A 17277-nucleotide genomic window follows, 5' to 3' on the forward strand; every position below is an offset into this window, starting at 1 on the left:
GGAGACCTATACATCTATAGTAAAAAGCTATAAAAAAATATAGTATTTATATTGGTCATGTGACTCATGTCTAAATTATGTCACTAGCTCCTGGTGGATAGGATGTGTTCCTCCCTATTAATATTGATCTAGCCCAGCGGTTCCCAAACCATGTCAGGCATGGTTGAATACATTTATTTCAGTGCCCCCGCCCATTGAAGCTATAGCTCAATAGAAATTATTCAACGTTCCAGTGCCAATTTGCTTCTCCGTCCCACTCTCTAGCACTGATCTTCCATCTCAGATCTCTCCCTCACAGCCCACCTGCTCTCTCCTCACCCACTCCCATCTTCTGTGTACTACCCTCTTTGGCTCCAGGTCTCTCTTCCTGCACCCTACAGTCCCCCACTCTCTTCTTGCACTGCCTGGGGTTGGCTCCGTCCCCACGAGCCTGCGCCATCACTGTACCAGCGGAAGGGTAGTGTCTATGCCTCAGTAACAGGCCAGAAACAATTGCCTGGTGGGAGAATGGGATATGCTCAGTATGCTTATCCCTCCAGCACCCTGCAACCCCCCCACGCCCCCCGCCGCTGCCATCTAGTATCTTAGCCCCCACATAGAGCAGCACAGCACCCCCCGGGGACGAGGTACCATCTTCATTGACAATCATTGGTCTAGCCCACAAAATGGTGCCCACCACTGTGAGCAATTTTTTTTTATGTTTTTTTAAACACCTTCTATATATTTTGGCCCCTTCCGATAAACCTTATACAAATTAATTACTTTTTGATAGATCATTAGCCTGGGGTGCACTCATTGATTCAACAGTAAAATGGTTTAGAATAGATGTGTATATTGTATTCATGTACATGGCACCGTTAGCCAGAACGCCCTAATTTTTTTTTTTATAGGTTACTCCAGTCTCAGCCATAAAAGGACCAAGCAAATTTTTTGGGGAAAAGTAGTGGAAAAACAAAATCTGAGTAATCCATAGCAGCCAATTAGATTCTATGTATCATTGACCTAGTACTCTAGAAAATGACAGCTAGAATCTGAATCATACTAACGACATTTCCACTTCCCGAGGGTGTACCCAGACCTTACCTTACTGGGACTCTACCTAAGTAAATATAATGAGGGCCTGTAGCTTGTCGGAACATCTGAATGGGAACTCCAGCTTTTAATCCCAATGTAAATGTTGTCCTCCTGTATTACACACACAGGACCTCATTCAGAGTCGGTCGTAAGTGTCTGCTCGGTCGTACGCCTAACGATCGAGAGTCAGAAAAAAAAACAATCGCGCGGCCGGGCGATCGCAACCAAAGTGACGCCCATACATGAACAAAGCACCTCATCTAGCTAACGAGTGATAGCAGCTAGCGATCGAGTCAATGGTTGTCCGTCGTTGTCTGTCGCTGTAAGTTAATTTTCTTCTGATGGTTGCGGCCGCTTGTGTTGTGTGCAAATTACACTAAAAATTAACAAAAAGCCGCATAGAATAAGCCATCCCCATGAAATATATTTATTCTTATTATTCTCTAATGCAAACGCAGCTGAATCAATTACAAGCCAATTAGCAGTGTTATTAGTAACAACAAACGATTATTAGCTGCTTGCACTGTGTGGCACAAAATAGAAACATCAAACATAACATCAGTCACATTCGATAGTATCGATTGTACTCTGGGGATTGTGAGAGCACGAACCCAACCTCAAGCTGTACGATCAGCCAGGCCTCTAACCTGCTCGCAGAGTGACGTTTTACTACTTCCGGCCTTCTATGTCGGTCGTAGCAGGAAATTTATGTACGCCCCTGAAACGCCCTGAAAACGGTGAGGAACGCCTGCGTTTTCAGACCACCACCCCCGTCAAAACCAACAAGCGGCCTTTAATGTCAATCAACTCTCGGAAGCCACTTCCTGCTCGTAAGCCGTACGCTCGACAGCATTTTGGATCGCAAGGTCTCGTACGCACATGCGCACAACTAACCGTACGCATGCGTGGTTTGGAAACATCGGATGCGTATGACCGACCGGCCGCTTATGACCGACTCTGAATGAGGTCCTATATCCTGATTAATAAATATTCTACAGAACGTGAAATGGTTAAAGAACGGACCTTTGTTACACAACATCGGTAAACAAAAAAAGTTTCACAATTTCCCTTTTTGTCCAACATCCCTGTTACAGTCTATTATATCCAGACGATCATCTTACTAAACCCTCTCTCTGATCTCCAGATAATATCTTTGCCATTTAACTTCTCAAAAACCACTTAACTGAACATCTGTACAGTGTAGTTCTCCAGGGAATCCCAATACTGTTGATAATTTCCTATAGAAACCCTGCTAATGGCCACATCTGAAGCAGAGTTGAACGCAAGATGGCCGCAACGAGTAGTACGTGTAAATGCTACGTTTGGATTCTAAGCTGTCATCTTTATCAGTGCGCACTTTCCTTGGTGAAAGATATCTGTCAGAAAACGGGCGGAATTCCGCGTCCGCCCAAATCTGCATAACCCGCAATCCCGTCAACATGCCCGTGACACTCCCTCGCAAAAATTAGCCTACATTTGAAATCCCCTTATTACCCAGTTATGCCCATTCAGCTGCAAGGGGTCCCTCGGCTACGGAGTATGCGCAGAGCGGTAACACGCACCATCCGTCTGCAAAAACAGGCGTGCGCTCAACTGTGCATCAGCGTTACTTAGGTGTTATACTTGGGTTTTTACAACCATACAGGAGTCACATTAATACCTCTGGGTCAGTGGTTCTCCGTTATGGCTACAAACACGTCACAATTTAAATATAATTTTGTTCCTCTATAAAGGATAAAATCCAAAATGTTCTGCTCATGTTTAACTGAGTTGTGTTGTGTCAAAATAGTAAAATAAGCAATACTACTAATATATGACTGGTTTGTAGCCACAAACGGAGCCACATGAATCTTAAGGTGGGTACACATTAGACGATATTTCGGCCGATCCATCGGGCCATGCGCGCTCCCGTTTGGGCGTCGGTCACATTGTCAGGTCGTCTCCACATACAACTCAGTCTGACGATGTGACTGACGACTCCATGCAGCGGTATGCGGCCGGGGGCGACATGTCACTGCATCATTTAATGAGTACCGGCCGCCCGATATGTCGGCCCGTCGCCAGTGCCGTCGTCCATCGCATCACTGGCTACACATATCGTTTAATGAGTACCCAGCTTCACTGATCTGAAAATACAAAGTACCATACTTGACACGCTGGAAATCAGTCTGGTTGCAGTAAATTTTAAATAATGTCGCTTTGTTTTTTCGGACCAAATATCACAATATTTGCAAACGTGCGCAGTGCTCACCCTTAGCCCGTATTCACTATGCGCATAGTTGCCAACATTTTCCAATAGTTTCCAGACAGACTTTTTTTTACGCTGAGTCAATGCATGATGCATCCGTCTTGGACGACCATGGAGCACTACAAATCCCATCATGTCAAGTTTGCTAAATTTAATTGTGACCTAGTTTTATTTAAAAAAAAAAAAAATACTTTATATTAGTTCAGAGAATAAGGATGGATGTAAGAATTGCATCAAATATCCTAAAAGGAGGATTTTTATTGTCCAGTTTGGTAATTTTTGAAAGTAGGGACATTTTTAGGGACAACTGCTTAAAATCTCAGGCCGTCCTTGAAAATTGGGGACAGTCGGCAACTATGCATGCATATAAATCCTCATTGAGCATTATTATAGTTTTCCATTGTCAATTAGTACCGACAAATCTGAACAAATAAAGCTTTTAGGTCCTGTATTAAAATATACCTGCACCTACACACAGTGGGAGCAGCCATTTTGTGGACTGGACAAATTTATTTTAAAGGAGTAGCCTATCGAGTCACTAGGAGCCAATGACAACATGTAAGTATAAGGTGCAAAGTGCCTCATGCCTCAGTGAAGTCACTAATTCCTAGTGAATTTATAGGCTACATCCTAATTAATATGGGTACAGCCCACAAAATGGCCACCTCCACTGTGTATAGGTGACAGGCACTCTTTAAAGCACAAGAGAGCTATGGAAATGCTTACTTACTAGACAGGAGCTTTGTAAAATAATCTGTGACAGCAACTCCCATACCACCTTTTAATTTAAGTTGACCATTCATCTATGGACAGTGGAGGCAGCCATTTTGTAAACTGAGACGATATTTATGCAGCCCATCAGATACCAGTGATGTCACTAAGGGCCAATATGACACAGTGATGTCACTGGTCCCTTGCTAATTTATAGGCTGCCTCCTTATAAATATTTGTTCAGGCCACAACATGGCCACCTTCTCCATGTTTAGTAACAGGTCCACTTTAAATATATGGCAACTTTTTTTTTTTAATAAATAATAAAGATCAATTATATTCAATCTAACGCAACGTATATAATATATTTTTTAAGTCTCAAATTACTGACTATAAATATCACAAATCACTAAGGAAGAGTTGTTCTAGGAAAAAGTAAATAAATCTATGTTAATAGAAAGCTCCAGGTGGGTAGGAGGCTGCACACAGAATTAATTATACAGTACACGTGTAGAAATATATAATCCATGCCTATTAAAATACAAAAAAAAATTAAAATGTATGCAGAATGTGATTATTAAAAACATTTATATAGTAGCAAAAAAGATCAATTATAATGCAAAATGTTCGTAGTGTTCAACTATTGTTGTCACGGTCCACTGAACTTTTTGACGTTCGAAAAAAAATATATATATAGCAAACGGGGTGGAGGGGCAGCTAATTTATAAGGTGGGAACAAAGTTTCAGTACATTTTTTTTTCTCTCCAGTAAAAGTGCAAAAGTCCAACAATCCAGCCAGAGGGAGGGGATGTGTGGAAAACATGCAGCCAAAAAGTCCTTGTGCCACCTCGTCTCTTACCATTATGTAAATGTGAAACGCGTTGTTCTTAGGTCCATTATATACCATCCACAAGCAGAACAGTCATTGTCTCTCTCTTCTTTGTACTACACCACCGTGCTAACAGAAGGGTCGGACAGATTTAGCTGACCGGTGATGTCAGTTGGATGGTATTGCTGTAAAATATAAATATACAGAAAGGAGAGGTGAGGATCAACCTGGGCCAAGCCTGGACTCTGCCGATGCAGCTTCTCTTTCAGTCTGCAGAGTTTAATGTCTGTAAAAATGACAATACGTTGGGCCAGTTATATAAGCAGGTGGGTTACTGGCGTTTGTTTGCTTTGAACATTTGTTACACTGATAACGATATACAGGACACACAATTGTATTTTACTGTCAGCCAACTAGTTGTTTTCTCTTACGATTAGAAGACACAGGTGTAGCATGCATTTCCCTATATGTCGTCATAATATAAACACTGTCTTTGTGTGTAGAGTCTCGTATAACCCTGGGCGTGAATCACTGTGATAAAAAGGTGCAAATTCCCTGAACTGTTCATCAATTTATATGTAAGTGAACGTTGGAGGCCGTCCAATGCCAAATAAGCTGGGGACAACAAGTCAAGTCACCTGTAACCAGTAATGTGCAGCTAGACTAAAATAACCAATCACATAATAGCAGCGGTGCTGCTTTTAGACCTGTCAGCCAATCAGTTGTCAGATTTTAAACTGACGCGTTTCTGATTGGTTGCTGTGCTTTACAGCCCACGTGTGTTATTATCGCCAAGTTGTTACCTCAATTAGGGCTTGCACTGCTGTGTCACCTATTTTGTTTATGAAGACCTAACATACAAAAGTCTTATTATTTATGACAATTTATATTTCATAGGTTAGTTTATTTGGTTGGTTTATTTTTACCTTAAAACGATTTGACCCTATGGTAAAATATTGATCAGGCCCTAAAGTTCTTTTATAACTTCCCAGCATTGCAGCTCTTCATTGTGACTCGATTATCCATACCTGTATTAATGAATTCAACCGGGCTTTCTACACACTATTTTTTTTATGGCTTTTTGTGCACTTGAACTGTAAGGCATCCTAGCCTGTAACCCTAAGAATTTTCATCAGAGTCTGATTAAAGATTCCATGGGGCCCCTAGGTAAGGTACTGGTTTGGGGCCCCATTCTCCACTCCATTTGTTTTTTAAAGTCGTATAAAATGGGGTTAGAGTTATTATTTGAGTCTTCCCCGTGCACACTGGGATAAAGGGGGGAGGCTAGGTTGCCTAATGGATGATCTGGTTCAGATCTCGAATAACTTATGCTGTTTGAGAGCCTGATACGGAGGCGTAAACTATCGCAGCCGCTGCGGCAATATGCAAATGCTAGTTTCAGCCTTTGCCTTGTATACTAGCCATACTCGCTGACAATATAGCTGCCCCCTCCTCCGGGAGGAGGCAGTCAAGTCGGCACAGCTAGGGTTGTGACGCGAGTTTTTGGGAGCGGAGTAGGGGGGTGTGACTGTGCGATTGCAGCCCAGCCCCCCGCTACACAATGCTGAGATTACCAGCATTGTGCAGCAGGAGGCGGGGCCACGATGACGTGATTCAGGGCGAATGGCGTCATTGGCTCCCCCCCGGACTGCCCACTTGTATTGTAGTGGGCGGTTGTGGTGGGAAAGTGGACACTGTTGGGGGGCTGCAGGCGGGTGGTGGCCGGCCAGGAGACTTGTCCACTCTTCCAGGCAGCCGGGATGGCCACCCAATTTTCGGGAGCCTCCCGGCCTTTCTGGGAGAGCAGGCTTTTGTGGTACCAGCGTGTGGCAAAATGTACAAGCCCTGAGATGCCTGCTTTTAATACCTGTGGACGCTGCAATGCCGCCGGTTGTTCTGAACAAACCACCATTGGCGCAACATCACATACACCATCGGAACTTGCACCACCCTAAGGCACAGTGTCTCCTTCTGAACTTCGGCTAAATATGGCCTCTATGGCTGCAGCTCTGCATCTGAGAACGCAGCCGCGAATACTGTCTGGCACGCCCCCGAGACACCCATAGCACGCCCACGCGACAGCTTTTTTATGCGTTCACTTCATGCCACCTTCCAGTCACCGCCCAGAAACGCCCGTGGTTTTTCGCCACTTTCTAATGCCAGCGGTTCCATACCCAACAACGCATTTGTGCGTACACACAGGGTAACACGTGTGCCGTATGTGCAGTAGCAAATAATCGCTCAACTGCGCAAACATTGTCACTGCGACCACCTCTGGGTCAGGCCCTGTGATAGCTGCTTGTTGAGCTCACATGAGGGATGACAGCTTACTACAGGCTGCTGTGCGGCTGATATACGGCCGCTTGCCGGTTTATTGTCCATAGCTTTTGGTTTCCATGTTCTGATCTCTTTGTATCTGGGGAGACCGGTCAGAACTGCAGCTGTTTTCTATTCTGAAGGCCTGACGGAGGGAGCCCCTGTCCTGCATTCACTATCTGAGAGGCAAAAGAAATTCAGCAATGTTGGAGAATAATGCCCCATTGTCTGGATGTCTGTCGCTGTGTACGCGCCGCTGTGCTGAAAGCACGACCCTTATACACCAGCCAGTTCGGTGCTGTGCCCTCTCGCCCGTGCAGGGGAAATAATAAAACTGCGCAAGTTTGTTTAATTCCAACGGGGGTAAAGAACTTGAATGTTTATTTGTTTCGTAAAAATCCTATTTTTGATACAAAATAGAAAAAAAAATATAGGATATTGTGATTGTCAAGTACTGGGGCTCACTTTTAAAGGCTCGCTTGCGAGCATGATGTCTTTTTAACAGTCCAGTCCTGCTTTTCCCTTTTGTGTTATGACTTTGTCTAGAAATAATGGAAGTGGCGGCGTGCCAAATGGTGAAGGCTGGAGTCCAAGACTGAGCTAGAGGATATTATTACTGCCATGGCGTTTGTTAGATGTGAGAGTCGATACTGAGGTCAGTGGTGGTTGCATTGTATAGGAATTACATTACCACGTGTAATTAAAGCTGACCATACACTGTACAATAATAGCACAAACCAGTCGTGCAAATAACCAGTTTGAGTGATTATCGTCCAGTGCATGGACCTGACCAATAATCGCTCACAGCTGATAAAACAGCCTGGATCGAGTTGATTATTAAATCTGTCAGATCCACTTGACTGTCGTTCAGACGACTCCATGCACCGAATTGAGATTGCCTCCATACATTGCGCAGTGTATTGAGTCCCTTCGACTATCGTATCCTTTGACCTCTTCCACGTCTGTTGGTCGGCACTATTGAGCGGTCTATGGCCAGTTTTAGGAACATTGGCCACCTGATCATCTAAGGACTGACTTCTAAATTGGAGTCTGAGTATAGGGCCTGAATTTTGAGTTGTACACCGATGCCAATGTTCTCGTTAATTGACGCTTGCGTCAAAATCCCCAAAAAAACACGGAGTGTACTCACAGAGTTGTAGATCCAATTGGCCTATACGTGGGCAGGAGATGTGGGTGAGGGGACGGTTGCTGCATAAACCCTATCCCCTATGTAACAAAAAACAGACATGGGATCTATAATTCCCATAACATGAAACTCCATATCTACAAGATTAGAGGTCATATAGCAGCATCCCCAGGATGAGGAGGAACCATAAAATGAATTAATCTCAGGCTCAATAGGACACACAGAGATAAAGAGTGTTGTGATATTTGTGCTAAGCAAGGATGCGTTAGTGAGTACGTTATCCTACAACAATGCAGATTATTACAGGAATAATGACTAATGCACAATGATTATCTAAGCACATTATCTTGTCTGGTCTAAAGCCCTTGGACCTCACCTGTGGGATAACAGAATATAATTGCCTTTCCTAATCATACTTTGCCTGGGGACGTTCACTCTGAAAGGAAAGTTGTCTCCCGAGGCTCAGACAATGATGGCTCATATTCATTATTTATATAGCTGGTGATAATCAAATCTTAAAGGGGAACTCTACCTTCCCAGAATCCTATTTTCCAGCCAGATGTATACAGCTAAGTGAGTCCCAAGCAAAGACCTGGGGTTGTATTCAAGGATGACTAGAATACCCAACCCTGTCTGGACAACAGAATCCTCTGAAGGCGGGGTTCCTCTTTAAGGAGAGGCTCACCGGTTCTAAAGATCCAACCTCCGCCCAACTAGCAGAATGGTGGCGGTCTGCAGTCTGGAGATACTCACCCCCAGGCACATCTGCAACTGGCAGGAGCATTGTGTAAATCATCACTGTGTCCGGGACATTGGACCCCACTGTTCTGTAAGTTGGGGGGAGGGGGTATATAGTTAGATCTTCAGTATGGGCGCAAATCTTCTTGTTCCTTTAAACAAGATATATTGAATTGGTGTTATTTGTGCTAATCTATAATATTTCAATTTGAAAGTAAAAGTCAGCTTGATAATATTATTTCACGAAAAGCCTGTATACTACTGCGCAAAATAGTAATATATCTGAAATAACTGAGGCCAGTATATCATCACATCTGTCTAGCTTGCTTTCCGTCCCATTCCTTTGCCGACAGCTATCAACTAGAGAGGGCTTAACGAATGTCTTAATTATGTTTTTGGCCTTATAGATTAGTTAATTCATTCACACACAAGGGCCGTTGTAGGAGCTGTTTGCAATATAAACATCTTTTATTGTAGTAACTGTCTAACTAACAGCTGTGGGGTGTGACGGAGAAGGGAGACCATATTTCATTACACTTTGCTTTTTTAACAAAGCTGCTGTGGAAAATGAGGGTTAGAAGAATTAATAGTACATTTTACCTTAATTTTTTTTTTTACTTCACAATTCATATCTGAAAATTCAAAAGTATTTTTTTCTTGCCCTTTCGACAATTGTTTAAAGGAAGATAAGAAAAAACACAGTGCAAGTGCAAAGCAACGGTGTAGCCTTTCTTTTTTCCGGCCCTAGGAGCTCGCTAATGTTACCTAGTGGGTAATCCGATGTGTATATAGAGACTCTACTTGGTTATGTGCGCCCACCTTATAGATGTGTTTATGTCAGTATAGTCTGATTAAACTGTGACACTATACAAATTATACAAACCTTGAACATGATACAACCACACATTATCTTGGCACATTTGCTTTCTAAACAAATTGCTCTAAACAAACTTACACATTTAAAAACACAGTGGAAACCGGTAACATACACTGACAATTCTAATTTTTAGGTCTATTTCTATGTAGTTATTTAGCATGTTAAAAAAAATATAAATAATTTGTCAGGATCTCAGTAAAGCAAATTGTTGCATTTGGAATTAATGGAACATATTTTGGAGGATTTAAAAGGTTTTGTTTTATTGGGGGTGGGTGAGAGAGGATGGGAGGGGGAGTCTCTCCTCAGCAAGATTCTGCTATCACAAACACTAAAAGTACACAAACTCGTGACACAAACATGACTCTTAAGTGATGTGAAACTTTTGCCAAAATAAAATACAGTGTGTCCGGAAGGCGTACGACAACAAACAGGAGAAACACTGAGAAAAGGACACAAAAAAAAGTCTTGGGGTTTTGAAGATTAGGCACCAATAAATGCAAGGTTAAAAAAAAACTAAAAAATACAAAACAAAATAATAAAAAAATAGTAATTGTTCATTGACTTAAAACTAGTATTTAAAAAATGTTTTTAAAATAATAATAATAATAAAAAATTTATATACTGGCTCCATGATCGTTTTGCGGAGCCAAGAAAAATTAATTTGGTGACATTTGATGACTGACTGTTGACGAAACATGGGGCTGGGATGCACTGCATGTACAATGTGCAACTTCTGGATGGTGCGTTGGGCAACCAATGGCATGGCAGAAGAGAGTAGAGGGAATCGAGGAAAGAGAAAGAAAGCCAAGAACATAGGAAAGAGGAGGAGATGAAAGTGCAGTAAAGATAGACAGCGAAAAAAAGGAACAGAGAGAGATTAGTTTTTTAGAGAGAGCAAGTGGGAGAAAAAGAGAGAGAGAGAAAGAAAGAGAGAGAGAAAGAGATGAATTCTTCTTCCTTACCGTGTCTTTGCAGGACCTACGTCTCTTGAAGCTGGAGGCCAGGGTAGAGGTGATGGACCTAAAAGAGGCTTTCTTTTTAGGGTCAGGTTCTGCTCTACCACTTTTTCTATCCTAAAATGAATATGTATAATCAATTAGATACCTAATGTGCCTCTATATCAACTATGTCTCTATTGAATATAGTCCAATGTGACAAGATGCTACTGTGTCTAATGAGGCTTCAAACGGCATCTAAGGATGAGTACATAGCTAATGTATGGGGCTGTATGGACAGCTAATGAGGAAATGTCAATAAAAATGGTCACCAGTCTCAAATTACTGGGTTCACCTCATTGGATTAGCCAATGTCCAATCACCCCACCAGTGTCTTATACACAAACTGGTCTTGGTCATACTAGTATCAACATATCCCTATCCACTATCCTGTCACACTAACTATATGTTTCATTTACTACGGGAAACAATTGTTAATTAATTTCCCTTGAGATATCATGGAGTTTTTATTGTCCAATTTTAAATGCCAATATTTAAAATCTGGTGACCAATGGGGATTTGCCAAATTTCTGCTCTCTTGCTGGGCAGGGTAATGATTTTCAGTTTATCTAAATGGGCACTAAGGACTGTGTGGACATCTAGCGGAGCCTAGGATCTGTAATCTGGAGGCTACGTCACAAGAAAGATAGAAGACTGCATTAGAAAGCGGTCATTGTATGAGATTTCTGTAAAAAAAAAAAATGTATTCAAAAATTTTAATGGTGCATTGGCGCAAGCGGATTTCTTTCCAAAAAGCAAAAAAAAAAAAAATTATATGAAATAATAATTGGAATTTAAAAAAAAATGGCAAATAAAATAAGAGAAGCGTTAGCTTTTTTTTTGACATTGCGTAAGAAAATGTCATGAAATCATAAAAGATAGCGGAGAAAAAGAAAAGATGAAGCTAGGTTCTGTTATATCCATGGGAGGGTATAACAAAAATTTATTCCACAGGTGACCGGGCACCTAAGATGGGATAAATTTTTAGGGGTCGATCGTTCTCCTTTTAGATAAGCATGCACAAATGGGTTGTAAAGCGGGATGGATGGCATGGAATGTCTATAGATTGCTCCATGTGTTATCCCAAATCCAAATTTTTGCTTAAAAAAATAGATCTTTTTTTTCCACTTGCCTTCCTTCTAGTAACGTGTCAGACTTTTGCTTTCTGTTGTTCCCACCTGTGGAAAGGTCTCAGATTGTAAGATTGTTTTTCACAGCTTATCATCCCCACAGAGTGACATGCACACATAAAATGCACAGAAAAGGTCCCCCTACATTGACACGGGGTACAGAGGTTTTCTAGAAGGTTGGCAAGTGAAAATTGTGCTCGTGATAGGCTACTGCTCCTGGCCGGCAGACTTCTCCCGCATAGGGAGAGAGAGTTTCCTGAGAGACTACACACCAGGAAGTCGCTTCTTACCGTCGGCATCTTTCAGACTTCAATTCATTATTTGCACAGTATTCAGTGTCAGGATCATTCTCTCATCAAGTTTTATATATATATATATATATATATTATAATATATATATATATATATATATATATAAATTTTTTTTTTCTTCTTTCAAATCCAATTTTATTACTGCCGTTTATAAAAGTCTTTGGCACCTGAGGCTCTTGAAAAAAAAATAAACAGAGCTGGCGTTTCCAGTAATATTTACAAGTACAAACAAGATTTTTATCTTTATGGTATTAAGAGATTATTAAAAAAAAAAATAGCTCATTAACAATTATCATTTTCCTTCAACTTTGTTTAAAAGGGCAACTCCCTTCTGCTAGAAAGATAATTATTCAGCAGTGCTAAATATATTTCAACATTTGGAAATAAAATAATACATCTTTAAATTTTCAGGGATTTCTATTTCTTACTGAGATACTGTAGAATATATTCTAGCTGATTGCCTATTAGACTCAATAGGCAATGAATTAAGCTTCAAATGTCCTATTCTAGTGCGGTTCAATTACCGCTTGCACTCTGTAGCGGCCTCGTTGATTCGTTGCGTTTTTTGAGCGATGACAAAAAAGTTGCGGCCTATCTGTGGTTCCTACATCCGCCCGTACATTATTGTCTATGTCTCCCAAGTCTGCAGGACCTCATTGAAAGAGCACACGCAACACAGTATTTGGGAATCAATCTTGAGCATGTAGATTGCAACTGCACTTTTATTTTTTTTATATTTTTTGATTAAACCTGTATTTTTATTTATTCACATTAACTTAAAAATAATCACGTGTCATCAATTTTAAGTCGATTAAGAGCAACGTGGCCTCTGATTATTATGCTACAGGAAAAACATGGGTTCGTTATCCATATGTCACCAAAATATGGGGGGAGACTGGGTTTATTCAGCAGCCATGATGTTGAAGTCTGTAGAGCCACTATATCTTGGTGACCGAGACACGTAAGGGCGTGTTTCGGTGTGGTATATGGAGGTCACATGGAAATTTATGGGGTTGTATGGAACAGTAAAGAACCCATGTTGCTGTAGACCATCTGGAAAGTGCAGTCCAATGTTACATTAATGAAATCGATTCACTTGGTCATAATTCTGTGCTCCCCCGGCTGCAAAGGAAGGGTTAGTCAGACACCACATTCAACAGAATATGAATAACTTCGTTGATACACACATATGTAAATATCATTACCTACAAGTATAGACAGAAACTAAAACTGCAGTAGTTTTGGAGTAGATGATTACCATCTATAATTGCTAACTCTGTGTTGAGCCAAATCTTAAATTCTGTCATATATTCAGTTATTATTACTACTATTATTATCATCATTATTAATCCAAAGGGGTTTTTTTTTTGTCCGTTCACACACAACTTTACAAATACATGGATATGTCATCTGCACACTGAAAGCTGACATTTTGTGGACTAAACTAATGTCCATCCTGAGTTAGTTGTCACATCAAGCAACTATCGGGCTAATTCCCCGTTCTGACAAACTTCTGGTCAGGTGATCGGGCAAAATCCAACATCCGAAATCCAACATGTTGGACAATCTTGATTTGCTGATTCCAACCCAAAAACTATTTAAAGTCAGAGACTTTTAACATGTTGTATTTTGCCAGTCACCAATCAGCAGGCCGCATCAGCATCGGGGGAATCTGCTGACTGATGTTTGGCCTTTGTGAATATTGGTTCAGACCACAAAATGGCCGCCATCATGTGCCTCAGTTAGGTCATTGAATAATAGACAAAAGATAATGGCTTCTTCCATTATATGCTAGACATGGGGGCACTAAAAAAAGCCACCGACTAAGATTGCAATTGAATATAATGGATGCTGGTTGCCATACCGTTAATTCTATTTCACGGTTGAGGGACCCTAAGGGTCAGTGCTCTATTGATCAGGGATGCCAAAATATGAATTTACCAAATGTATTACTTGTCTATAAGGGGACCTCCAAAATAGATTTTAGGACCCCTGTTTGGATCTGAACACACAGGTTGTGTACATCAGGTCGAAGCAATTGTTTCACCTCTCCTGGCTCTTATTCATACCCAATATAAACCTCAATTATCTCACAGTGGTTAAGATTTTCAAAGCTATAGAGAAGGAATTTGGGAAGTAGTGAATTAGTAGGGTTCAAGGCAGAGGGGAGGGGTTCTGTTTATTACGTATAGTAATTTTTTTGCACTTCATTCACTTCAAGGCCTAGAAAAATTCTAAATATTTTGAGATCTTTTAAGTGAATTTTGGCATTGGGCATTACAGGAATTGGGCACTGACAGCTGATGTTATGCATTAATGATAACATACATTGTTACTTGTGTTCCTACATATTTTATATTATGTGGCTTTTTATTAAATACAGTTATCTGTGTTTTATTGAAAAAAAAAATATTATGTTAGTACACATGGTATACCCTCTATATATTTTATATTTAATGCACAATATTTGCAAACCATTACAAAATGAAGAAATTCTGTGCAAATAACAAACGTGTGTGTGTTTTACTTGGTAAACCTACTACTCAGCTGTACGGCCATAGCATCAAAAGGAAGTTTATTTAAAGTGTGCCCAGTGCCACAGAATGGAGGCAGCCATTTTGGGGCTAAAACAAATCCTAAAGGCTATAAATTAGTGACATCAAGGAAGTACTCTGTGAGTCACACAAAGAAGGAAGCCATTTTAGGAGCTAAATAAATGTTCACTAGAAACAAGTGACATCATGGAAGCACTGTGTGAGACACTCAATGGAGGAAGCCATTTTAGGTGCTATAACATTACCCATGGAAAGGCGGCCTATTCATTCACAAGAAACTAGTGACATCATTGAAGCACTGCAAGGCATACAGGGAAGTCAGCCATTTTGTGTGCTTCACCTGTGTTTGAACGCAGCAAATAACTCTCAACACTGCAATTTTAGTCTCCAGACAGTGGACGACAAATGTTTTTTTTTTCTTTCCAAAAACAAACAATGTAATGAGATACATAAATGACCCGTTCAATGTAAGGAAGGTCAATTATCAGCCATCTCCTGACAGTGACTTGGTCATGACACTGACGACGTACGACAAAACCAAGACATTGGTACATGGTTACACCCAAGGATTACAGTGAAATGAGGGGGGTCTGATGTCAATTCCACACGACAAAGACGCAATGATGGTATAGAATCTGCTCTCTGACAGAGAAGCAGGAACGCACCTGTTGTTTAAGTTCTCTAAAACGTTTTGTCATACCTGCAGATTTTTCCTCCACACATTTACGGCGGCAAAGGCTAGCTGCATCTGCTTTCTCCTGGCGTCTTTGTGCCGCTTGTACGCAATTTCAATAAATATCAGGAAGATTCCGGCAACAATACCGCCAGCGACCAGCATGAAGACACCTAGTAACAGAAGGCATCGGATAAGCAAAACAGATTATCAGCGTTTTTAAACCATAAATTGATTGACAGAGGGGGATTCGGTCAGCCCAAGCTGGAAAAAAAAATTGGAATAATATTGTCTCTTGATGGTGCTCGAGCCATTTAAGTATACATATGATGAAATAAAGTCCCTGGGAGGTTTCTGTCTGTTTGCTAGGACTAATCTCAAGAACCACTGGACTGATTTTGATGCTGTTTTCACTATTCTATAGAGCATTTGTGGAGGAAGATTTAGGTGTATGAAACAGTACTGTATGACAAAAGGGAGCAGAGCAGTGACGGTTTTAGTGAAACATGGCAATGTAAAAATGGGCATCCAAGTGCTTTCTTGGCTTACGCTGCCTAAACCGCTAAAGATATATCACATCGATGGCCACCCCCCTGCCACGCCTACAAAACAGGGCAAGCTTTCAATCAACATCGACAGCCGCCCCTTTTGTAGCGAGCCACGGAGAGAGAGAATATCTCTCTCGCTCCGGGGCTTGCGTACGCGCAGTGCGGCCGCTGCGCGTGCGCACAGCCAAACATTGACCCGCTTGCGAGCGGGATCTGAATGAGACCCTGATTTTTATGCTGTTTTCACTACTCTATAGAGCATTTGTGGAGGAAGATTTAGATGTATGAAACATTACTGTATGACAAAAGGGAGCAGAGCAGTGACGGTTTTAGTGAAACATGGCAATGTAAAACTGGGCATCCAAGTGCTTTTTTGGCAAATGCTGCCTAAACGCTATAGATATATCACATCGATGGCCTTTATTTTATACCATGTAGAGATTGATATGTGTTATCCGGTTTCTCCAGAAAAGTTGATGTTTACAGATACAAAATTGCAGTTTCTCCCCTTTTTTTGACGTTCATATTTAATTATGTTTAAAAAAGATTCTTTCATTTCAAACGAGTCCAATTCCCGGTAAGAGTCTGCTTTGGCATGGCAATAAAGCACAAGGGCGACACTTAATGTGGCTTGAGTTGACTTAAGTAGAGACAACTTTACGTGGCCTTTTGCGTGTCATGTCAAAACTAAATCTTTTCGAGTTAATGTCAGGAGGAAAAATGACTATATCGTCTATAAGGCGATCTTAAAAGACCTTGGTTAAAAAAGACCATCGCCGTAAATTCTAAATTGCTTCTGCGCAAAGCCGGGGCGGGTCGCTAGTGTATAATAATGTGATGCATATTGGAAACGTTCCCTCTGACGTTGTTACTAAGCCTGCTTGCACAGCTTACCTTTCAGTGGACAGCCATTCTTTTTGTCTCTGTATCATGAACATCTCATCTTCTCATAGAGTCTCCTTACAATACAAAAACCTGCTGGCACGGCCTAATGGCCAGATTGGGTATGGTATAACTTTGCGCATGGGTATGAGGTCGATGAGAAGATGACCAGAGGCTGGAAGTGTGACATAACGTCACAGAACCGTTAATACTGAGGCCGGTACAACTAATAGCGGATATTC

The 17277-nt window shown here is 41.2% G+C and overlaps 1 protein-coding gene across 12 annotated transcripts in view; it reads right to left on the minus strand.

The window, feature by feature from the left end:
• Window positions 1-570: 570 nt before the first annotated feature.
• Window positions 571-17277, minus strand: part of GRIN1 (glutamate ionotropic receptor NMDA type subunit 1) — an 81486-nt gene continuing 64779 nt past the window's right edge. For 2 of the 12 annotated variants that reach the window (XM_088469799.1, XM_088469781.1), the window contains 3 exons: window positions 15633-15778; window positions 10903-11013; window positions 571-5047 (listed from right to left, as the gene is read on the minus strand). In XM_088469799.1, coding sequence (XP_088325925.1) covers window positions 4979-5047; window positions 10903-11013; window positions 15633-15778 — 326 coding nt within the window. In that variant the 3' untranslated portion in view covers window positions 571-4978. Of the gene's footprint in view, window positions 5149-9078; window positions 9216-10902; window positions 11014-11517; window positions 11622-12059; window positions 12114-13460; window positions 13500-15597; window positions 15779-17277 lie in introns of those variants that run through there. The other 10 variants (XM_088469824.1, XM_088469808.1, XR_015878217.1 and 7 more) reach the window with 9 other exon arrangements.

Source organism: Taudactylus pleione, unplaced genomic scaffold (genome assembly GCF_031769625.1).
Source record: "Taudactylus pleione unplaced genomic scaffold, aTauple2 ptg000013l, whole genome shotgun sequence".
NCBI lineage: Eukaryota > Metazoa > Chordata > Amphibia > Anura > Myobatrachidae > Taudactylus > Taudactylus pleione.